Source organism: Oncorhynchus tshawytscha, unplaced genomic scaffold (assembly GCF_018296145.1).
Source record: "Oncorhynchus tshawytscha isolate Ot180627B unplaced genomic scaffold, Otsh_v2.0 Un_scaffold_10343_pilon_pilon, whole genome shotgun sequence".
Taxonomy (NCBI): domain Eukaryota; kingdom Metazoa; phylum Chordata; class Actinopteri; order Salmoniformes; family Salmonidae; genus Oncorhynchus; species Oncorhynchus tshawytscha.
In genome coordinates, this window is record NW_024609784.1 from 304,407 (window position 1) to 330,322 (window position 25,916).

General features: G+C 40.5%; 1 protein-coding gene across 1 annotated transcript; it reads right to left on the minus strand.

Annotated features, from left to right (window-relative positions):
• Positions 1–1,605: 1,605 nt before the first annotated feature.
• LOC121845873 (cytidine monophosphate-N-acetylneuraminic acid hydroxylase-like) lies at positions 1,606–25,083 on the minus strand. The gene is given in 16 exon segments (XM_042318061.1): positions 1,606–2,125; positions 2,363–2,478; positions 6,363–6,479; positions 7,225–7,399; positions 8,367–8,507; positions 8,654–8,789; positions 9,078–9,215; positions 10,124–10,205; positions 10,303–10,369; positions 12,402–12,482; positions 13,221–13,368; positions 13,371–13,410; positions 14,212–14,321; positions 16,892–16,983; positions 17,217–17,443; positions 25,057–25,083. Coding segments are annotated over 15 exon segments (1,791 nt in total). The 5' UTR covers positions 17,423–17,443; positions 25,057–25,083; the 3' UTR covers positions 1,606–1,983.
• Positions 25,084–25,916: the final 833 nt, after the last annotated feature.

Genomic DNA, 25,916 nt, shown 5'->3' on the forward strand with positions numbered 1-25,916 from the left:
TTAAAACTTCTTCGGGATCGGTGTCCCATCCACGGAACGGTTGAGCTAACTTCTCTAGGGTAGGGGGCATTATTTTGCCCAAAGTAAACTGCCTGCTACTCAGGCCCAGAAGCTAGGATATGCATATAATTGGTAGATTTGGATAGAAAACACTCAAAGTTTCCAAAACTGTTAGAATAATGTCTGTGAGTATAACAGAAATGATTTGTCAGGTGAAAACCTGAGGAAAATCCATACAGGATGTAGGATTCTCTTTATTATTGTAGTTTTCTATTCAATATCATTACAGTATCCATTGACTTAGGACTCAAATTGCAGTTCCTATGCCTTCCACTAGATGTCAGTCTTGAGAAATTGTTTCAGGCTTGTATTCTGAAAAATGAGGGAGTAAGACCAGTCTGAACTAGTGGACCCTAAAGTGTCAGAGCTTTTTCATGCTCAATCCCGAGTGCGGGTATAATCAGATATAATTATGCTTTCGCCGTAAAGCTTTTTTGACATCTGAACCGTGGTTGGATTAACAAGAAGGTAATCTTTAAACCTATGTATAACACTTGTTTTCTGGTTCATTGGATCAGTCTAAAACTTTGCACATACACTGCTCGAAATTGCAGCTGAGCTGGAATAACACATTATGGCCTCTCTTTTGCATTTCAAAGATGGTACAAAAGAACACTTTTTTTCTTCGTATGATCTTTTACCAGATCTATTGTGTTATATTCTCCTACATTCCTTTCACATTTCCACAAACTTCACAGTATTTCCTTTCAAATGGTACCAAGAATATGTATATCCATGCTTCAGGGCCTGAGTTACAGGCAGTTAGATCTGGGTATGTCATTTTAGGCAGATCCTTAAAAGGTTTTTAAATATATTTTTCCTTCTATATGCAGACTGAACAAAACACATGTATATTTACCCAATGACCAGGACCCCAGGGAACTTGTAATTTTCGAACACGATTCGTATTGTGATTCAAAACACATGTTAAATCGAAAATAAACTAATTTGAATAACCAATCAACTTAGAGTTGCAACTCTTGATAACTCCATAAGTAAATAATTGTATCTCATAAAGTATTGGCAAAATTAGAATAGAGACTGGTGTTTCTCATTCATTTTATAATTAAATCCCACCTGTTTCGATCATTTCTAGTGAGATTGATCAGGCCTCACCAGAAAGTCAGTATAGATGGCAGTCGCCAAAAACATGGTTTCAGCTGTGGTGGTATACATACCCCATTTTGGGTGGAGTCTCCTCTTTATCGCTAAACATTACATCATTATTGCTAGTGAAATGGGCCTTAAACGGTTCCTCCCCTTATCAGTACTGCCACGTGACCGTTTTCCCTGCACTCAGCCCTGCCAAAGCTTCATTATGGCTTCCCTCATGTCTCTCTTATAACTGATGATCAATAGGTTTGGTTTTTGAGCTTTAACTATCACCTAACATTAACCCAACCCTAACCAAACCCTTAACCCTAACCGATTTTATTTTTTATGGAAAAAAAACACAAAATTGTGTTCAATGAATAAATAGTTGACGAGTAACAAATGCATTGTCAGCACACGTCCAAAATCATATAATCAATAATACACATGATAATCAATGATAAAGTTTATTCATATTCTACATGTTAGTAATTTAGCAGACGCTCTTATCCAGAGCCACATAGTAGTGAGTGCATATATTTTCCTACTTTTTGGTACTAGTCCCCTACATATAGACCTGCCAAGCAACAATAGATGAATTAACATAGCATTTCACCATTACATGAAAAAACACAGAAACTGAACCCTAAATGAAGCTATTATTTGAACCAATTTAGAAATTAAATCTTGTCAGCCACGTCCCTTCTTCCCTGTTTCAGTTGCATAGGGAGGTTGGTGGTGCCTACAGTGACAGGGAGAGCAGCCCTTCTTATTCATTATTGGATACAGGCATAAAGCTTGGTTCTCATGAGACAGTACAGTCTGCTTTTTCTAAGACAATGTATAAGCAGAGCCACTTTCTGTTTGGATTCCCTGGGGTTCAGCAGACCTCTGGTATGATGGCACCTGCTGCAGGAACAAGTCCCAGTCCGGCCCAGTGACTGGCAACTCTGTCTGGAAGTGGTTCCAGAACCTGGACAAATAACCAAGACAGGTACAATATTAGGGTCCCAACCCACCAGTTGAGAATCGTTGCTCTAGTGTACAGCAATGCAATACAATAGACTGGTAGTGGTAGATGCCTGGGTCTGGTAAATTAGGAAGGAAGGAAAGGAGGGAAGGTGAGTAAACGAGGGCTTATCGGTGGTGGTAGATGTCTGGTAAGGGAGGAAGGAAGCAAAGGAGGGAAGGTGAGGAGACGAGGGCTTACCGGTGGTGGTAGACGTCTGGCTCTCTGCTCAGACGGTTCTGGAAGCCGATATACAGGTCGTCCCAAAGAAGGCCATTCTTCACCACGTGTCTCATGACGCCGATCCTGTTTTTGATCTTTACAGAAGAGAAAGTAGTACACCGTCTATCTCTCAGTCCAATCAAGTAACATGACATTTAAAACAAACGATCGACTTGGAGATAAATGGCGGTTCATTTAAAAGCATGTTGGCATTTAAGCAGGGCAAGGCTGCCGCATTTACCACCAGCTAACTTCCTGAAATTCTACACTTTTCTCCATGGAGCAAAGAGAAAAATGTTTTATAGTTTGTTTTGCCATGTTAAATCTAATTTCCTGCTATTCTACACATTTTTGCCATGGGGCAAAGATAAATGTGCCGTTTTATAGCTCATCTCATGCTATTCTACACATTTTGCCCTGCTTGCCTGTTCGGTAATCCTGCCTTACACTTGAGTGAGAACTGAGCCAGCAACAATGATCTTCAACTGAAAACAGCTTTGCATCTGCCACCTACAACCTCTGTGTCTCGTACAGCATTCACCTCTTATGAGAATGACATGAGTCCAGGGAAATGTTATTCTTCCTCTCTGGAAGACAGATTTGTAACATGGTGTGTTTCTGCCCCGTAATGTTTGACCCCTAGAAGCAGTTTCTTTTTGTATTGATCCTTCTCATAAATGGAGTGCAGTGTAAAGTGCCTTCAGAAAGTATTCACACCCCTTGACCTTTTCCACATTTTGTTGTTACAGCCTGAATTACAAATGGATTACATTTAGTTTGTGTCACTGATCTACACACAATACCAAAGTGGAATGTTTTTAGAAATGTTTACAAATTAATAAAAAATGGACATCTGAAATGTCTTGAGTCATTAAGTATTCAACCCCTTTGTTATGGCAAGCCTAAATAAGTTCAGGAGTAAAAATGTGCTTCACAAGTCACATAATAAGTTGAAATGAAACCTCATTGAGAAGAGAGTGACTTCAAAAAATAAGAAAATCTGAATGGTTTGTCCTCGGGGTTTTGCCTGCTACATAAGTTGTGTTATACTCACAGACATGATTCAAACAGTTTTAGAAACTTGAGTTTTCTATCCAAATCTAATAATATGCATATCTTATCTTCTGGGAATGAGTAGCAGGCAGTTGAATTTGGGCATGCTTTTCATCCAAAATTCCAAGTGCTGCCCCCCTATCCTAGAGAAGTTAACTCAGAAACATTTGTGGGTTTTCAAGCATGAACTGCTCATTTCAAGTCTTGCTGCAACATTTCAATTGTGATTAGGTCTGGACTTTGACTAGGCCATTCCAAAACTTCAAATTTGTTGCTTTTTAGCCATTTTCATGTAGACTTGATTGTGTTTTGTATCATTGTCTTGCTGTATGACCCAGCTGCACTTCAGCTTCAGCTCACAGACGGATGTCCTGACATTCTACTGTAGAATCCTCTGATAAAGAGCAGAATTCATGGTTCCTTCTATTAAGGCAAGTTGTCCAGGTCCTGAGCCAGCAAAGCATCCCCAAACCAATACTGAAGGCACTGTACTTATCAAGCACTGCATTCAATCCAGTAGCAATTATCTTCAACTAAAAACAGGTTTGCATCAGATTTGCATCTGCCAACAGCACATTCAAACCCCTGAAGTTATGCATAGCAGCCTGCCATCTTTGTGTCTGAACAGTGTTCACCTCATGAGAATGACATGAATAAAGGGAAAAGTTTATTCTTATTTACAATTGTCACGCCCTGACCTTAGAGACGTTTTATTTCTCTATTTGGTTAGGTCAGGGTGTGATGTGGGGTGGGCATTCTGTTTTGTATTTCTATGTTTGGGCCGGGTATGGTTCTCAATCAGGGACAGCTGTCTATTGTTGTTGGGAATCAGACTTAGAAAGGAAAAAAGGCTTTGTATGTTGTAGGTAGTTATCTTTGTTAGTGGCACTATAGCCCTAGTAAGCTTCATGGTCGTTTCTTTGTTTCTTGTTTTGTTGGCGACATTTACCTAAATAAAGGAAAATGTACGCTCACCACACTGCACCTTGATCCAGTCATTTCCACGACGACATCCGCGACAATTTTACCAGACACTCTTATCCAGAGCAACTTACAGAAGCAATTAGGGTTACAGCGCATTCGGAAAGTATTCAGACCCCTTGACATTTTGTTACGTTACAGCCTTATTCTAATATTGATTAAAGAAAACAAATCTACACACAATACCCCATAATGACAAAGCAAAAACAGCTTTAGACATTTTTGTAAATGTATTGCATTTAAAAATATATATATATATATATATATCACATTTACACAAGTATTCAGACCCTTTACTTTATTGAAGCACCATTGGCAGCGATTACAGCCTTGAGTCTTCTTGGACATGATACTACAAGCTTGGCACACCTGTATTTGGGGGGTTTCTCCCATTCTTCTCTGCAGATCCTCTCAAGCTGTCAGGTTGGATGGGGAGCGAAGCTGCACAGCTGTTTTCAGGTCTCTCCAGAGATGTTCGATTGGGTTTAAGTCCGGGCTTTGGCTGGGCCACTCAAGGACATTGAGACTTGTCCCAAAGCCAGGTATCCTCCAGACATGATGCTTGGCATTCAGGCCAAAGAGTTCAATCTTGGTTTCATCAGACCAGAGAATCCTGTTTGTCATGGTCTGAGAGTCCTTTAGGTGCCTTTTGGCATGTGCGTTTTACTGAGGAGTGGCTTCCGTCTGGCCACTTTACCATAAAGGCCTGATTTGTGGAGTGCTGCCGAGATGGTGGTCCTTCTGGAAGGTTCTCCCATCTCCACAGAGGAACTCTGGAGTTCTGTCAGAGTGACCATCGGGTTCTTGGTCACCTCCCTGACCAAGGCCCTTCTCCCCCGAAACCTCAATTTAGCCAGGCGGCCAGCTCTAGGTAGAGTCTTGGTGGTTCCAAATGTCTTCCATTTAAGAATGAGGGAGGCCACTGTGTTCTAGGAGAACTTCAATGGTGCAGATCATTTTTGGTACCCTTCTCCAGATCTGTGCCTCGACATAATCCTGTCTCTATTGACAATTCCTTCGACCTCATTGCTTGGTTTTGGTTTGACATGTACTGTCAACTGTGGGACCTTATATAGACAGGTCGGTGCCTTTCCAAATCATGTCCAATCAATTGAATTTACAACCGGTGGACTCCAGTCAAGTTGGAGAAACTTCTCAAGTATGATGAATGGAGACAGGATGATGCACCTGAGTTCAATTTCGAGTCTCATAGCAAATGGTCTGAATATTTATTTAAAAAAGTTCATTTTTGTGTGTTTATTTTTTTTTAGCCCTTTTTCCCCTCACCAATTTCGTTGTATCCAATTGTTTAGAAACACCGTGCACCTGGCAACCTTGGTTAGCTTGCACTGCGCCCGGCTCGCCACAGGAGTCGCTGGTGCGCAATGAGACAAGGATATGCCTACCGGCCAAGCCCTCCCTAACGCTAGGCCAATTGTGTGTCGCCCCACGGACCTGTCGTGGCTGGTTGCGACAGAGCCTGGGCGCGAACCGTAACCACTGCGCCACCCGGCAGGCCCCGTAAAAAAGGTATTTTATCATTTCTTTACATTTGCAAAAATGAATCTAAAAACCTATTTTCGCTTTGTCAAAATGGGTTATTGTGTAGACTGATGAGGATTTATTTTATTTAATCCATTTTAGAATAAGGCTGTAATATAACAAAATGTGGAAAAGTAAAGGGGTCTGAATACTTTCCGAATGCACTGTAAGTGCCTGCTCAAGGGAACATCAAAATATTTTTCACATAGTAAGCTCAGGGATTTGAACCAGCAACCTTTCGATAACTGGCCCAGTGCTATTAACTGTTAGGCTACCTGCCACCCTTATGACAGATTTGTGACATGCTATGTTCCTGCTCCACAATGATTGTTTTGATTCTTCTCAAGTTGAGTGCAGTGTACTTAATAGTATATAGGTGAGCAGGTGTTGTAGCCATGCTCACCTCCTCATAAGGGTGCTCTCTAGTGGGCCTCTGAGTAGGGAAGGACAGATCCATGAAGTCCACCAGATAGTTGTAGCCATTGTCTATCGGAATGAAGTCCTCATCTGTCTCTATGACCTTAAATACATATTACAAACAGTTAGGCAACCCTTGAACCCACTAGATTTGGGTTAAAAATGTATTTTTATTTTTCAAATTGATTGAACATGCCTGGCACAATGGAACCAAGGGTCATAGTCCCTAAAGTGTCAAGCCTGCCCATCTGGCTATCCAAGCAGACAAAAATCCGCTGTTCCAAGGGCAGTTTCCTGGACATAAATTAAGCCTAGTCCTGGAACCCCCCAAAAATTCGATAAAGATTCTCCATTGAGCTTTTAATTTTTTTAAATTCAGGAATAGGCTTAGTCTGTGTCCGTGAGAGCATCCGTACATGTTTTAAACATTCCAGAAATCTGCAGAGAGAGGAAGTGAATGGAAGGGTTCGCGTTCAGTCGGTACAAAACCTAGAAACGGTTTAAAATGGAGAATGTCTATTGATAGATTGTCCAATAATATTTACAATTTTCCTTGCATGTTTTACTGCCTACTGAATGCGAGTCAGGAGTAACCAGGAGTGTATTCCTAAATTGCAGACTGTTGCAAAAAAGTTTAATCCAAACGAAAAACATTTTGCAGTGAAAACAAGTTTCTATTGGACAAATTCAGGCTTCCGTTTGGTTCCAAGAGTAAACAGTAATCGGTTTCTGTTGAAAAATGTTTTGCAACAGTCTGCGACTAATGAATCCACCCCAGGAGTCAGCTTGTAGATGTGGAGTAGAGCACTAAGAGCTGTGAGGACTTTTATATGGACTGCAATATTTACCCGGACAACTAGATTGTAGTTTTTAAACCCTGCCCAGATGTAATAAAATTGGATCCAGCTTTTATGTTTAAATATCTCAGCGGTGATGGCCCTGTTCAGTTCATCCACGTACAAATCAAAGTCCCAACTGTCCTTATAGATGTTTGTCCCGGATGGAGGGTCGGTGATGGCTTTCCTGTGGTTATAGTCAAATCATACATGATTTACAGTGCATTTTACCTGGGTTACAACATTAAAAAGGAATGAAATGATGCAGGAAGAAATGGCTGACAATGTAGGAAGTGTAAAAATGGTGACAATGTAAGGAAGTGATGCAATAATGGTAGATAATGTAGGGAAGAATGTAGAAAGAGATAATGGTAGACAATTTAAGGAAGTGAGGTAATACTGGTAGACATAATGGTAGGGAAGTAATACTGGTAGACAATGTAGGGAAGTGAGATAATAATGGCAGACAATGTAGGGAAGTGAGGTAAAAATGGCTGACAATGTAAGGAAGTGATGCAATAATGGTAGATAATGTAGGAAAGTGATGTAATAGTGGTAGACAATGTAGGGAAGTGAGGTAATAGTAGACAATGTAGGGAAGTGAGGTAAAATGGCAGACAATGTAGGGAAGTGAGGTAAAAATGGTTGACAATGTAAGGAAGTGATGCAATAATGGTAGACAATTTAAGGAAGTGAGGTAATTCTGGTAGACAATGTAGGGAAGTGAGATAATAATGGCAGACAATGTAAGGAAGTGATGCAATAATGGTAGATAATGTAGGGAAGTGAGGTAATAATGGTTGACAATGTAGGGAAGTGAGGTAAAAATGGTTGACAATGTAGGGAAGTGAGGTAATACTGGTAGACAATGTAGGGAAGTGAGATAATAATGGCAGACAATGTAGGGAAGTGATGCAATAATGGTAGATAATGTAGAATAGTGATGTAATAGTGGTAGACAATGTAGGGAAGTGATGTAATAGTGGTTAACAATGTAGGGAAGTGAGGTAATAATGGTATTGACAACAGAGGGAAACATCAAACACCAAAATGTGATTTGTAAATATTGATCATTGTTGGCATTTCTATGGAGTATGGACTGATATGACAGACATGGACACACACACGATTTGCTGATTGATGAGCAATCCTACCGGCTGGGGCTCATCAGAGCCAGGGCCAGATCGAGCACAGCGCCTGGCTTGGGTGTCCATGTTGTTATGCCTGGAGCGCTCTTCTTGATCAGGGCATTGAGCTCCTCCGCTTTATTTTTCGTGTTAGTTTCCTTAATGTACCTGTCAGTTAACTTATGTCAGTTGTCAATGTCAATTTGGGATGCAACTTATATTGAGTGACTGCAATTGAAGCAATAAGAGGGGTCAAAACCTAACCTGAACCTAGAACGGAATTTGTACACAAAATAGTAAACATTTTGTAATACCTGTCTGAGGGATGTGCTTCGACAAAGTAACCGGCAAACGGGCAGTAGATCTTGGGCTGCAAGGATTTTACCAGCTGGGCCTTGTAGTTCATGAGCTTCTTCCTTTCATTCTTGATGAAATCGGCTTTCCAGCTCTCTGCAGGGTGAAATCGACACTAGTCAATGAGTGAACCTCAGTTGTGTTTCCTTGATTCCTCGCTTCCTCTCCCCTTGCCTCCTCCTCAAAATACATTGGAGGAGAACATCCGAGGGAAGTAACCTCATATCTCTTCCGATGTGCTTTGAGGAGGAGATAAGGAGAGAGGAAATACAATTGAGATTCACTCCATCTGCAGTCAATAGCCAGGAAAACCCAAGGGAGCAATTCATTTCTCTGTTATTTGTCCGGCTATACATTTGGATGCTGTATACCTGTCCACCTCACCTGTGTATTTTCCTCCACTGAAGGTCATGGGGAAGCCAGACGCCCCTCCAGCAAAGTCGCTCATCATCAGGTCTACATTGTGGGGCAGTCGGCCGTAGTTTGGCCTGGTGCAGTCCACCGTGTTGAGGATCATATGACCTGGGTGGGAGAACCAGGATCAGATGCACCCGTCAAAGGAGATAAGGTTGAGATAAGGCTTTAAGGTGCATCGTATGCCTACCAGGTGGCACTGGCATATACTTTTACTACTGAACTGACAAGGACCTGAATCAGACAGGATGTGCATGTTCAATAAAATAATGAGTCTAAATTATCCTGATGGAGCCCATCTTTATATGGATGTATAATCTGTAGGTGGATAAAGTGGGATGAAAGTCAGAATGTGTGACCTTCTTGTGCTTGTACACTGACTGGACAAAACATTAGGAACACATGCTCTTTCCGTGAAATAGACTGACCAGGTGAATCCAGGTGAAGGGTATGATCACTTATTTAAATCCACTCCAATCAGTGTAGATGAAGGGGAGGAGACAGGTTAAAGAAGGATTTTTAACCCTTGAGACATGGATTGTGTATGCGTGTCATTTAGAGGGTGAATGGGCAAGACAAAATATTTAAGTGCCTTTAAGGGGGTATGGTAGTAGGTACCAGGGACACCGGTTTGAGTGTGTCAAGAACTGCAGCGCTGCTGGGTTTTTCATGCTCAACAGTTTCCCGTGTGTATCAAGAATGGTTCACCACCCAAAAGAAAGCCATCTAACTTGACACAACTGTGGGAAGCTTTGGAGTCAACATGGGCCAGAATCCCTGTGGAACACTTTCAATACCTTGTATAGTCCATGCCAAGAGTCCAATTGAGGTTGTTCTGACGGCAAAGGGGGGTGCAATTCAATATTAGGAAGGTGTTCCTAATGTTTCGTACACTCGGTGTAAACACCACCTAGCAGACCCTTTTATGAAAAGTGACTTCCTGTGACTGCAGGAATTGAACCCAGGGCTCTGGCGAAGCGAGCACCATGTGCTCTTACAAAGGACATGATGACTACCTTTATATTCAACAATGATACAGGTGTCCAATTCAAGGTGCACTTCATCCTTCAGAATCATGAATCTGAGGTGCTCATCAATCTGACGGAGATAACAGGAGAAGGGCATTAAAGAGCCTTTTGACAGAGGTTCCTTTATCGTATAAACTGTTCATGCAAAGTGAGCTGTTTATGCTTACGTTTTGCCAAATGCCAAAGGGAACGACGTTGATATTTGTCAGCTGCACCTGCCTTTTCTCCAGCATCCTGTAACATGATTCAAATGAGGACAGCATAAACCCATAAAGGTGACATCCTCATCTGTTTTATGGTTGTAAAACCATGTTAAATGAGTGACATATACAGTTGAAGTTGGAGGTTTACATACACCTTAGCCAAATACATTTAAACTCAGTTTTTCCACAATTCCTGACATTTAATCCCAGTAAACATTCCCTGTCTTAGGTCAGTTAGGATCACCACTTTATTTTAAGAATGTGAAATGTCAGAATAATAGTAGAGAGAATGATTTATTTCAGCTTTTATTTCTTTCGCCACATTCCCAGTGTGTCAGATGTTTACATACACTCAATTAGTATTTGGTAGCACTGCCTTCAAATGGTTTATCTTGGGTCTGTCACGATCGTTGTCTAAATAAGTGGACCAAGGCGCAGCATGAGTAGAGTTCCACATTTTATTAATAGTGAAACTTCCAAAAAAAACAAAAGATATAACGAATGTGAAATGTGTAGCTCACAATGGCACTCAAACACACAAAACAATATCCCCCAACACAGGTGGGAAAAGGGACACACTATGTATGATCCCCAATTAGAGGCAACGATATTCAGCTGCCTCCAATTGGGAACCATACTCACACCAACATAGAACTATAATACCTAGAAAACCCCCCTAGTCACACTCTGACCTATTACACCAGAGAGAACCCGATGGCTCTCTATGGTCAGGGTGTGACAGGGTCAAACATTTCTGGTAGCCTTCCAACAAGCTTCCCACAATAAGTTGGGTGAATTTTGGCCCATTCCTCCTGACAGAGCTGGTGTAACTGAGTCAGGTTTGTAGGCCTCCTTGCTCGCACACGCTTTTTCAGTTCTGCCCACACATTTCCTATAGGATTGAGGTCAGGGCTTTGTGATGGCCACTCCAATAACTTTACTTTGTTGTCCTTAAGCCATTTTGCCACAACTTTGGAAGTATGCTTGGGGTCATTGTCCATTTGAAAGACCGATTTGCGACCAAGCTTTAACATCCTGACTGATGTCTTGAGATGCTGCTTCAAAATAATTTCCCTTCTCATGATGCCATCTATTTTGTAAAGTGCACCAGTCCCTCCTGCAGCAAAGCCCCCCACAACATGATGCTGCCACCCCCATTCATCACGGTTGGGATGGTGTTCTTCAGCTTGCAAGCCTCCCCCTTTTTCCTCCAAAAATAATGGTCATTATGGCCAAACAGTTCTATTTTTGTTCTATCAGATCAGAGGACATTTCACCAATGTGTACTATCTTTGTCCCAATGTGCAGTTGCAAACTGTGGTCTGGCTTTTTTATGGCGGTTTTGGAGCAGTGGCTTCTTACTTGCTGAGCGGCCTTTCAACTTATGTTGATATAGGACTCGTTTAACTGTGGATATAGATACTTTTGTACCTGTTTCCTCCAGAATCTTCACAAGGTCCTTTGCTTTTGTTCTAGGATTGAGACAAAACGCTTCTCCTTCCTGAGCGGTATGACGGCTGCGTGGTGTTTATAATTGCGTAATATTGTTTGTACAGATGAACATGGTACCTTCAGGCATTTGGAAATTGCTCCCAGGTATGAACCTGACTTGAGGTCTACCATTTTTTTTCTGAGGTATTGGCTGATTTCTTTTGATTTTCCCATGATGTCAAGCAAAAAGGCACTGAATTTGAAGGTAGGCTTGAAACACATCCACAGGTACACCTCCTATTGACTCAAATGATGCCAATTAGCCTATCAGAAGCTTCTAAAGCCAAGACATCATTTTATGGAATTTTCCAAGCTGGTTAAAAGGCACAATCTTAGTGTATGTAAACTTCTGACCCACTTGTATTGTGATATAAATCACTGTAAGTGAAATAATCTGTCTGTAAACAATTGTTGGAAAAATTACTTCTGTCATGCACGAAGTAGATGTCCTAACCGACGTGCCAAAACTATGTTAACAAGATATTTGTGGAGTGGTTGAAAAACAAGTTTTAATGACTCCAACCTAAGTGTATGTAAACTTCCGAGTTCAACTGTATATAGATAACCCTTACCAGAACACTGGCCTTGATGTGTCGCCAACATAAATAGGAACATCGGGTCTCGTCGCAGAGAGGGATTTTAAGGTTGGGTAGCTGAAAATACATTTTTCAGGAATTGAATTAGAATCAACATTTCTGCTTACTTCCGTAATTGAAATTAGGGTCCCACTTTAAACTAAGTACAACTTATAAAGGCTCAATATAGCTTACATAAATGCGTCACATATCATCTCTCTCATACTCTATAAATGGTGTATAAACATACATATTCTATAAAGGGTGGTGTATAAACTATGACACACGCTTATAGATTATCTGTGAAGCATTTGCGTAGTGCTTCAGAAACTTCATGTATGCTATTAAATGCCTTTATACTCGTTAAAGTGGGACTGAAATGATAAATAGATGGAAATCAGTCGTGGCTGGTGGGTGGAGATTGCAGAGGACGGGCTCATTGTAATGTTTGGAATAGTATGTGTTTGATACGTTCAATCCATTCCCTTCCAGTTTCACTGAGCCCATCCTCCCATATCAATCCATTCCCTTCCAGTTTCACTGAGCCCATCCTCCCATATCAATCCATTCCCTTCCAGTTTCACTGAGCCCATCCTCCCATATCAATCCATTTCATTCTGCCATACTCCATACAGGTACCATCTCTACATGCCTGTACCATACAGGTACATCTCTACATGCCTTTACCATACTCCGTACAGGTACCATCTCACATACCTGTACCATACTCCATACAGGCACCATCTCTACACACCGTTACCACATTCCATAGAGGCACCATCTCTACATATCTGTACAGGTACCATCTCTGAATACCTGAGGTGGTCGGAGTGCATGTGGCTGATGTAGATGAGGTCAGCCATGCACAGCCTCTCCATGGAGTCAGCAGGTGGCTCATGGAGCAGCCACCAGCCCCTGGCGAAGGCCGGACCCGTCAGCCAGGGGTCGAATATCATCTTCTTCCCCCTAGCTGGAGCTCCATACATGCATGGGTAAGGTAGGTCACCTGGAGGAACATGAAGGTTGAGTTTGGAGCGGAGAATCTTGTCGCCTGACGTGCTCTCTTTTTAGATTTGCGTGCGGCGCGGTTGACCAATCACATTGATCTAAATAGCCTGTCGGCCATATGGGGAAAATCTCAGAGGTGTCGGGACTGTCGTTTGTGTCTCTGGAATTTAAATGAACACAGGGGAGATGGTCAAAAAGTCATCTGTGACCAACTGTCACTCAGAGTCCCAGCAATGTGTCCTGCACTGTTGTTGGGCACGGCTGTGATCGGAGGTCTATCCCGATACGTCATCTAGAATCTTGGATGGCGGTTGGTGATATTTCAACCTTGGCCCATCTCCCTTGTGTCCCAGGCTTAAGTTTGGCACTGCAGCCTTTCAGGTGAGAACACACCCTCAGATCTCACATTATAAAAGTGGTGATGAGATCAAAATGAGTAGAAGATTGTGTAGACACACAACTCTCGGTTATCATTTTAAGGCTCATATTTGATTCACTCCGGGTAATTACTAACTAGCCTTGGATCATAGCTAGTGTTTGTGTTCTTGTCACAAATGTGTAACTAAGCAACATGGGAAGGTGTTCCAGATTAGTTTCAACCAGCCTGGTGAAGACATCTTTTTCATGACGAGACCAAGATCACAACCAGATCAAGACATGTTTTTCTGACCTTAACAAAACGTCTTAACAGCACCAGTATACATCCTGACCATGACGTCATGTAAGATGTCATAATGTAATTGCAACCAGTTTTGCCCACTGGAAAAGGCCTCAGATCTGTGACACGAGCTGTACTCACAGTCACCTCTCCCTCCTGTAGTTCCTGTGGATCCTGGGGGTCTGCCAACCAGGGGTCCCAGACGATCACCTCCACGAGCTGAAGACCACCCTCGTCTGTCATCACGACGTCTGCATTAGCAAAATCAAGCCAAAGTCAAAACTCTTCCGATAAATAATCTAATGAATTACTTTTATTTGATTATCTTAAGTTGAAGTCAGAAGTTTAAATGTATTTGGCTAAAGTGTATGTAAACTCAGTTTCACAATTCCTGACATTTAATCCCAGTAAATATTCTGTTTTAGGTCAGTTAGGATCACCACTTTATTTTAAGAATGTGAAATGTCAGAATAATAGTAGAGAGAATTATTTATTTTGGCTTTTATTTCTTTCGTCACATTCCCAGTGGGTCAGAAGTTTACATACACTGTCACACCCTGACCATAGAGAGCCTTTTTATTCTCTATGTTGGTTAGGTCGGGGTGTGACTAGGGTGGGTAATCTAGGTAGTTTTTTTTCTATGTTGGCCTGGTATGGTTCCCAATCAGAGGCAGCTGTTTATCGTTGTCTCCGATTGGAGATCATATTTAGGCAGCCATTTCCCCAATGAGTTGTGTGGGATCTTGTTTCTGTGTAGTTGCCTGTGAGCGCTGCTTGAGCTTCACGTGTTGTTTATTCTTTGTTTTTTTGTTCGGTTCTCTGAATTAAAAGATGTCGAACCGATTCCACACTGCGCTTTGGTCTGAGTACGATTACAATCGTGACAATCTGAGTATGAGTACGATCGTGACATACACTCAATTAGTATTTGGTAGCATTGCCTTTAAATGGTTTAACTTGGGTCAAACGTTTCGGGATAGCCTTCCACAAGCTTCCCACCATAAGTTGGGTGAATTTTGGCCCATTTCTCCTGACACAGTTGGTGTAACTGAGTCAGGTTTGTAGGCCTCCTTGCTCGCACACGCTTTTTCAGTTCTGCCCACACATTTTCTATAGGATTGAGGTCAGGGCTTTGTGATGGCCACTCAAATACCTTAACTTTGTTGTCCTTAAGCCATTTTGCCACAACTTTGGAAGTATGCTTGGGGTCATTGTCCATTTGCAAGACCCATTTGCGACCAAGCTTTAACTTCCTGACTGATGTCTTGAGATGTAGCTTCAATATATCCACATTATTGTCCTCCCTCATGATGCCATCTATTTGTGAAGTGCACCAGTCTCTCCTGCAGCAACACACCCACACAACTTGATGCTGCCACCCGTGCTTCACGGTTGGGATGGTGTTCTTCGGCTTGCAAGCCTCCCCCTTTTTCCTCCAAACATAACGATGGTCATTATGGCCAAACAGTTCTATTTTTGTGTCAACAGACAAGAGGACATGTCTCCAAAAAGTAAGATATTTTGTCCCCATGTGCAGTTGCAAACCGTAGTCTGGCTTTATGGCAGTGGAGTCTTCCTTGGCGAGCAGCCTTTCAGGTTATGTTGATATAGGACTCGTTTTACTGTGGATATAGATCATTTTCCTGAGCAGTATGACGGCTGCATGGTCCCATGGTGTTTATACTTGCGTACTATTATTTGTACAGATGAACGTGGTACCTTCAGGCATTAGGAAATTGCTCCCAAGGATGAACCAGACTTGTGGAGGTCTATAAAACATGTTTTTTGAGTTCTTGGCTGATTTCTTTTGATTTTCCCATGATGTCAAGCAACAAGGCACTGAGTTTGAAGGTAGGCCTTGAAATACATCCACAGGTGCACCTCCAATTGACTCAAATGATGTCAATTAGCCTATCAGTAGCTTCTAAAGTCATGACATCATTTTCTGGAATTTTCCAAGCTGTTTAAAGGCACAGTCAATTTAGTGTATGTAAACTTCTGACCCACTGGAATTGTGAATTATAAGTGAAATAATCTCTGTAAACAATTGTTGGAAAGATTACATGTGTCATGCACAAGGTAGATGTCCTAATTGACTTGCTAAAACTATAGTTTGTTAACAAGAAATTTGTGGATGGTTGAAAAACAAGTTCTAATGACTCCACTCTAAGTGGATGTAAACCTCCGACTTCAACTGTACACAGACATATTAAACATCTGACTTATTATTTACATTGTGTTCCTCATGTCATTTTTAGATGGCCAAAGGAATGGACAGCTGGAGCTGGGCACTCAACCCACGGGACGCTGAACAGCTTCTACCTCCAAGTCATAAGACTGCTAAACAGTTAGTCCAGGTAGCTTGGCTAACTATCTGCATTGACCCTTTTTGGACTAACTCTTGACTCATCACATACGCTGCTGTTACTGTTTATTATCTATCCTGTTACCTAGTCACTTTCTCTCACCTATGAGCATATCTACCTCATACCCCTGCACATCTACTCGATACTGGTACCTTGTGTAACGTTATATAGCCTAGTTATCGTTACTCTGTGGATTTATTCCTTGTGTTATTATTTCTCTGCATTGTTGGGAAGGTCCGTAAGTAAGCATTTCACTGTTCGTAAACAGATGTAGACTAAGCATGTGACATAACATTTGATTTAATGATCAGTATCACACAATGTGTACAAATATACACAAGTTGTCAGAGAACACAAAAGATTAGACATACCGTTTCATATGACCTAAAATGTCAAAGAGACTTAAAATGCCATTCAATAACCTTTCAGGTTGAGAAAATGGCAGTTCAACTTACCCAGCTCATCCTGTGTGAAGCTGTCAGGAGGGTTCACATACTGCATAGTTGAGACGTTCAGCTTCCAGTAGTGTTTTGTACATTGGACCGTCCTGCATCAGAAAAACCTTTCAGTCCCATGGAATAGATATGTTTTATCTAAGCCTCGGTATTAAAGAAGTTGTTCAGGATTTTACCACTTGATGTTAAATGGTTCCTCAGCCTGAAAGTAGTCTATGGGCCAGGAGAAACTGTGATCCAAGGTTCGGTGTTCTCTAAACAGCCACTACTAACTCCAACTATCTTTAGTTGTAAAGTCCTGAACTTCCCCTTTAAGTCTACTAACCTTCCATCTAAGTCCTCTATGTCTTTGATGAACAGGCCTCCTTGGTGTTTGCATTGGTTCTTGCAGGCCTTCAGCTCTCCATTTTCTTTGTATATGATGTAGCACTTGCCATCATCTGGGCTCTTCTTAAAGTTGATGCCATCTTTGAGTGAGAACACTGCCTCAGAGTCCAGGGACAGCACTGTCTTTGAAGACTGGGCTGTCATTTGAGTGGTGGAATTGAAGTGCTGATGAGAAAAGTAGAGGAGTATAAGTGGATGGTGCTCGTAAGTAGTATTTACAGGTGAATCGAACAGAAGTCATCGATAAAGGCAAAAAAATCTATTCAGTTTATTACAAGTTGCAACAGGGAGATACTTCCAGCACAGAACCAGAGAAAATGTCTAACTGGCCGTTGTTGGGGAATAATCATAATTAGTTTGTAACATAGGTAAGATGTTTTATATTCATCATATGTTTAAGTTACTTCATCAGAATGTTATTTTTGTATAATACTGTGGCGGGGTTGCAGTGTCTGTTCTATGTCAAGACTAAGTTGCTTGGGCCGGAGAGAGGGGAGAGGTCAAGTGTGTATCTCTTGGCTCCACAATGTCTGTGTGCAAGTCAGTGTGTCTCTGATCTTGTCAAGATAGGATGGATTTGATATATGGCTGTTGATGGAGGATTTGTTTATGGTTCTGAGTTTGAGAAAAGCACATAGTTTAGGAGACAAAGCTGAACGATAAATTAATGCTGTCTGGATGTGTGTGTCTCTGCTATAAAGGATCTGTTGCAATGTGTAAGGGACTCTCAGAGAATTCATTGATAGACACTGAATTGATCTGAGAGTCACAGGGTTGTAATAGAGCTCATATAATTAAAGATGGACTTTGTGATAACTAACTCTGACTTGTGTGTGGTTTGCTCTCATGATTTGGTAAATAGAGGAAAATTCCACGACACTGTATATCCTAATCAGCAGACAACTGTTCTGTAAACATCAGTCCCAGAGGCAAGTGGGAAGTCCAAACAAGTAAGTGACATTGCTACAGAATCACAGTGTTCAGACAATACAATAATCAGTGTGTCCTCGGATCTCCAGTCTGGCATCAAACTATCAACAGATGGGAGTTTAATCCATAACATACAGCATCGAGGCTAGTGACCATCAACTCGAGTATCACAAACAAAACATTGGGAATCGTGTATTACAGAAAGGGGAAATATTAATATGCGTTAACACTTTACTTCACGCCTAGTGTCATAACACATGACAGTCATAACCATGTCATAACAGCTGACAATGTGTCATAACATTTACATATGTTTAGACCTGTTGTGACATTTTATGGGTCGTTATGACACGAGTTTCAAAACTGACCACACAAGGCAAAACATTCCATTACACCATAGCCTACGTGTCAACAGTATTTTTATTAATTGACTATTTTAAATAATCATTGTAATTGCGCACAAAATGATGTCAGACATGCATTTACCGCAATGCTCCGTTTCTGATGACTGGGATGAATGCAAGAGCAGAAGCAGGACAAGACACCCTCTTTTTGACAGATGACTGGTATAAGGGCATGTATGTGATTGGCCTGTCTGGCTGGTGTGATTATGATGGTCATAATGCTTTTTGACAGTGTCAAAGTGTGACAGTGTCAAAGTGTATTTTCTTAGTCCAAGTAAAGTGACAGGATGGTCATAATTCTTTATGACAGTGTCATAGTGTATTTTCTACAAGTTGTTTAAAATATGATAGAGAGAGAGAGAGAAAGAACGAGAGACCTGAACCTACATTTTAGACAATAGCACAGATTCAAAGAATGAAACATTATTTACATGTTCATGGTTAGTTCAAATGAGTAATATCTCAATTCAAACAAATGTCAGTTCCTCAGAGTACTGTGACACTTTGGGAACTAAATATTACATTGAAATGTATGGAATTACCAGGAGCAGACCTGGGTACAAATACATGCGTATTTATACTTGAAATACTGATCTTGTGTGAATATGAGTATTATGTGGTCAAAATCCGCTACCTCAACATTTCCTACAAATAGCCTACTAGCTGAACTATTTTCAAATATTGTATCCAAACACATTCTTCCAAATACCCAAGGAACAAACAGAAAGTGGGTTCAAATGCATAGAGTATTTAAATATTTATTGTAATACCCCACATTTGAACATGGGTCTGATTCTGAGACTTTGGTTGTAAGAGCAATCATCCTCAATTCATATTTTTTTCAGCTCATATGATTGAAATTCATCCAAAGTTAATTGAATTAAGTTTACAAGTTAAGTTTCAGCAAACCCTTTCTTTAACCTTTTTGGGATATGGGGCAGCATTTTCACTTTTGGATGAATAGCGTGCCCAGAGTGAACTGCCACCTACTCTGTCCCAGATGCTATTATATGCATATCATTATTAGTATTGGATAGAAAACTCTGAAGTTTCTAGAACTGTTTGAATGATGTCTGTGAGTAACAGAACTCATATGGCAGGGGAAAACCTGAGAAAAATCCAACCAGGAAGCGGGACATCTGAGGTTTGTAGTATTTCAAAGCTTGGCCTACCAAATACACATTGAGATATGGATGAGGTTACACTTCCTAGGGCTTCCACTAGATGTCAACCGTCTTTAGAAACTGGTTTGACGATTCTACTATAAAGGAGGGGCTCATGAGACCTTTGAGTCAGTGGTCTGGAAGAGAGCCTTGGTCTCATGATGCACGCTCCCGACAGAGTTACTTCTCGTTCCATTGCTTTTCTTAAGACAAAGGAATTCTCTGGTTGGAACATCGATGTTATGTTAAACACATCCTAAAGATTGATTCCATACAGTCCTTTAGAAACATGTCAAACGATGTAACGGAACTTTGAGTTTGTCTGGATGAAGTGCCTGTGCCTCATGAAGATGGATTACTGGGCTGAACACGCCAACAACAAGTGGCAATTTGGACATAAATGATGGAACAAAATCAGTCATTTATTGTCGAACTGGGATTCCTGGGAGTGCCTTCTGATGAAGATCAAAGGTAAGTGAATATTTATGGTGTTGTTTCTAACTTTGTTGATTCCCAAATGGCGGATATTCCTCTGGCTGTTTTGGGTTCTGAGCGCCGTTCTCAGATTGTTTTTTCCGTAAAGTGTTTTTGAAATCTGACAGCGGTTCCATTAAGGAGGAGTCTCTTTAATTCTGTGAATAACACGTCTCTTTTATCAATGTTTATTATGAGTATTTCTGCAAAATCGGATGTTTTGGAATCAAAACAATACTGCACGTAAGGCCCCAATTTAAACAGAGATTTTTGGGATACAAATATGCACATCGAACAAAACATATGCATTGTATAACATGAAGTCCTATGAGTGTCATCCGATGAAGATCAAAGGTTAGTAGTTAATTTTATCTATATTTCTGCTTTTTGTGACTCCTATCTTTGGCTGGAAAAATGGCTGTGTGTTTGTGACTTGGCTCTGACCTAACATAATCATATGTTGTGCTTTAGCTGTAAAGCATTTTTAAAATCGGACACGATGGGTAGATTAGTCTGCACAAACAAGCCGTTTCTTTCATTTGCTGTATTGGACTTGTTAATGTGTGAAAGTTACATAATTTCAAAAGAATATTTTTGAATTTCGCGTGCTGCCCTTTCAGCGGAATGTTGTCGAGCTTGCGCTAGAAAGGTTAAGGACTTGACAAATAAAAACAGTGTAGAGTGATGTTTGGTATGGTCAGTGATATCTGGGACCCTTGGGACGTCCCTACCATAACTCCTAACCTTAACCTGAACCTCTATGGGGTAAGGAAGTCCCAAGGATCCCGGATAACACAAATATTTGGTGTCCAGTACACCGATACAGACAGAAAGTGGTAAATATGATTCAAGGACAGAGAAGTAAAGCACAAAATAATGTTTGTCAATTTTGTTCTACAGTCATCTTTTGAACTGTCATTGTAATTCTTCTGCATTTTAATCTTTTGAAAGTTCAGAGCTTAATTTATGTAAACTACCATGAGCAAAATATAGAAATTATCTAAATGTTTTAATGCTATTAAGTGCTATCCTCTGAAAATACAATGTACATCTCACTGTATATGTTTGTAGCGAAATAAGTTAACAGATAAATACATTATAATATTGAATTTATTAGGGCTGAAATCCCATTAATGGGATCAATATGACAGCCAGTGAAAGTGCAGGGCGCCAAATTCAAAACAGAAATCTCAATTAAAGTTCCTCAAACATACATGCATCTTATACCATTTTAAAGGTAATCTTGTTGTTAATCCCACCAGTGTCCAATTTCAAATAGGCTTTACAGCGAAAGCACCACAAACGATTATGTTAGGTCAGACCCAAGTCACAAAAACACAGCCATTTTTCCAGCCAAAGAGTGGAGACACAAAAAGCATAAAGAGAGAGAATGAATCACTAACCTTTGAAGATCATCAGATGACACTCATAGGACTTCATGTATGTTTTGTTCAGTAAAGTTCATACTTATATTAAAACATCTCAGTATACATTGGGTGTGTTATGTTCAATAGTTCCAAAAACATCTGGTCAATTTGCAGAGAGCCACATCAATTTACAGAAATACTCATCATAAATGTTGATGAAAATACAAGTGTTATACATGGAATTAAAGATATACTTCTTAACTTTTTATGGCTGCAGGGGCAGTATTGAGTAGCTTGGATGAAAATGTGCCCATATCAAACAGCCTGCTCCTCAGTCATAGTTGCTAATATTTGCATATTATTGTTAGTATTGGACAGAAAACATTGACATTTCTAAAACTGTTTGAATGATGTCTGAGTACAACAGAACTCATATTGGCAGGCAAAATCCTGAGTTGAAATCAAAACAGGAAGTCAGAAATCTGAGCTTGCATGTATTCAGAGTCCCCAATGAAATCCCCTTGAGATATGAATGATGTTGCACTGCCTAGGGGTTCCACTATGTCAACCATCAATAGAAATTATGAGGCTTCTATGTTGTTGTGGGAGTAAATGAGAGCAGAATATATCAGATGTCCATCAAGCAGCCATTTTGTGATCCCACTTATTCCTCATGGTAGTCACTTGCGTTCCATTGCTCACGAAGACAAGAATACTCCGGTTGGAACTTTATTGAAGCTATATGTGCAAAACATCCTAATGATTGATTCTGTACTTAGTTTGAAATGTTTCTTCGACCGGTAATATCACTTTTTGTCCGATTTAACGCTGACCAGAATTAGGGTTTGGATATGTATACCACAAACAAAAGGTGTTTGGACATTAATGGACATTTTCTAACAAAAACAAACATTTGTTGTGGACCTGGGATTCCTGGAGTGCTTTCTGATGTAGATCAAAAGGTAAGGGAATATTTATCATGTAATCTCTTGTTTATGTTGACGCCATCCTTGCGGCTGTGGTGTTTTTAAATTGAGCGCCGTCTCAGATTATTGCATGCATTTCTTTTTCTGTAAAGTTTTCTTGAAATCAGACAGCGGTTGCATTAAGGAGAGGTATATCTATAATTCCATGTGTATAACTATATTATCATCTACATTTATGATGAGTATCTCTGTTGAATGATGTGGCTATGCAAAAATCACTTGATGTTTTTGGAACTAGTGAACTTTATCAAACAAAACATGCATGTATTGTGTAACATGAAGTCCTATGAGTGTCATCATGAAGATAATTCAAGGTTAGTGATTAATTTGATCTTGATTTCTGGTTTTTGTGAAGGCTATATTTTGCTGGAAAATGGCTGTGCTTATTGTGGTTTGGTGGAGACCTAACAATCGTTTGTAGTGCTTTTGCTGAAAAGCCTATTTGAAATCGGACACATTAACAACGAAAATAGATTTAAAATGATAAGACACATGTATGTTTTAGGAATTGTAATTATGAGATTTCTGTGGTTTGAATTTTGGCGCTCTCTATTTTCACTGGTAGTTGTCATATCGATCCCGGTATCGGGATTGCAGCCATAACAGGTTAATGATTTCAAAAAAGCTTTACGGAAAAAGCAAACTATGCTATAATCGGAGAACGGCGCTCAGAGAACAAATACACATCCGCTATGTTGGAGTCACCAGAAGTCAGAAATAACATTATAAATACTCACTTACCTTTGATCATCAGAATGCACTCCCAGGAATCCCAGTTCCACAATAAATGTTTGATTTGTTAGATAATGTCCATCATTTATGTCCAAATAGCTACTTTTGTTAGAGCGTTTGGTAAACAAATCAAAACTCACGGAGCGTGTTCACTAGATGCAGTCAAAAAGTTCTGTTACAGACCGTAGAAACTTGTCAAACGATGTATGGAATCAATCTTCAGGATGTTTTAAACATAAATCTTCAATAATATTCCAACCGGAGAATTCCTTTGTCTTCAGAAAAGCAAAGGAACGGGAGATACCTCTCATGTGAAATGCGTGTGACTGCTGCCAGACCTCTGACTCAAACAGCTCTCATTTGGCCCCACTTCACAGTAGAAGCATCAAACAGGTTTCTAAAGATGGTTGACATCTAGTGGAAGCCTTAGGAAATGCAAGATGACCAATATCCCACTATCTTCTATAGGGGCTGAGTTGAAAAATCAACCAACCTCAGATTTCCCACTTCTTGGTTGGATTTTTTTCTCAGATTTTTGCCTGCTGTATGAGTTCTGTTTACTCACAGACATCATTCAAACAGTTTTAGAAACTTCAGAGTGTTTTCTATCCAAATACACTAATAGCATCTGGGACTGAGGAGCAGGCCGTTTACTCTGGGCACCTTATTCATCCAAGCTACTCAATACTGCCCCCAGCCATAAGTTTTAAACAACTTGTCTGTCACCTTTAAACAATGTACATTTCTTAATAGTCACAACATAGCAAATATTAAGAGAGAAGCATAAATAAGAGCATTACCTTGCAGACTTATGTTGACTTGACACTTTGGAATTTGAAGTTTAGACAGAGATCAGTCTTTGTGCATTTGCATTGAGCAGTGAACTAATTGTTGGTGCTTATTAACAAGAAGAATCAAGTGTTTGCCTCAGGAAAGCCACACAAGAGAAAAAGGTACAGGGGTGAAAAATAGATAAAGGTGAGATGCCTGTACAAGGATAAGGTGCAACAGATAATGTTACAGGGAGACTCCAGTACAAGGATAAGGTGCAACAGATAATGTCACAGGGAGAGTGCCTGGATGAGCTTTAAGAATATGGCAAATGCCCCCTTCAAAGGGAGGCAACATATCGATCCCACCCGGATGAGAGGGTGTGACTCTACAGCCAATGAACTCAACAAGTTCTTCACCCGCTTTGAAGCAGGGGGCGGCCCCGCTCCCCCTGCCTGTGTGAAGGAGGATGTCATGTCAACAGAGAGCGCGCTTGTCATCAATGAGGACGTTGTAAAGACCCTCCCCATTATTAAGGGGACCTTAAGATTCATATGTTTTGCTGCAGGCCTTATAATAATATACTGTTGCTATGTGTCTAAAAACTCTGCCACAATACGTTGCACAAGCTATCTATATTAGTCTTTGTGGTTAAGCCCTGGCTGTTGTGAGGTTGGTCACCGAAACTAGATAAAAAGTAACCACTGTCTGGTTTTGACGATTGGATCTTGTGTGACAGAGGACAATTCTAAGAAGCTACTGTACTAGGTTGCCTTATAAGGTAACCTCAGCTTATTGATGCATACATACATTGACGTAGGTGATCATACCACTAGGGAGTGATCACATGTATAAAATCAGCTGTGCCCTTAGGTGGGGTGCAGAACTTACTCAGATAATCAACAACTGAACATGACAAAATACAAAAAATAATAAAGTGAAATAACAAACCGAAACAGTTCCGTGTGGAAGACAGAAAATAACAACCCACAAAACACAATAGAACACAGGCTACCTAAATATGGTTCTCAATCAGGGACAACGATAGACAGCTGCCTCTGATTGAGAACCATATCAGGCCAAACACAGAAATAGAAAATATAGAAAAACTAACATAGACTGCCCACCCCAACTCACGCCCTGACCATACTAAAATAAAGACAAAACAAAGGAATAAATGTCAGAACGTGACACTTGGTGTTTTCTTCAGGAAGGCAGTGAGTTGCTGCGCAACATCTTTTTCCAAAATGTTTGAGAGGAATGGAAAATTCTGTATAGGCCAATAGTTTTTTATATTTTCTGGGTGAAGGTTTGGCTTTTTTAAGAGAGGCTTTATTACCACCACTTGTAGTGAGTTTGGTACACATCCGGTGGATAGAGAGCCGTTTATTATGTTCAACATAGGAGGGCCAAGCACAGGAAGCAGCTCTTTCAGCAGTTTTGTTGGAATAGGGTCCAGTATACAGCTTGAAGGTTTAGAGGCCATGATTATTTTCATCATTGTTTCAAGAGATATAGTACTAAAACACTTGAGCGTCTCTCTTGATCCTTGGTCCTGGCAGAGTTGTGCAGAATCAGGACAACTGAGCTTTAGAGGAATACGCAGATTTAAAGAGGAGTCCGTAATTTGCTTTCTAATAATCATGATCTTTTCCTCAAAGAAGTTCATGAATGTATTACTGCTGAAGTGAAAGCCATCCTCACTTGGTGAATGCTTCTTTTTAGTTAGCTTTGCGACAGTATCCCAAAAATAAATTTCTTATTTTTCTTATTTTCCTCAATTAAGTTGGAAAAATAGGATGATCGAGCAG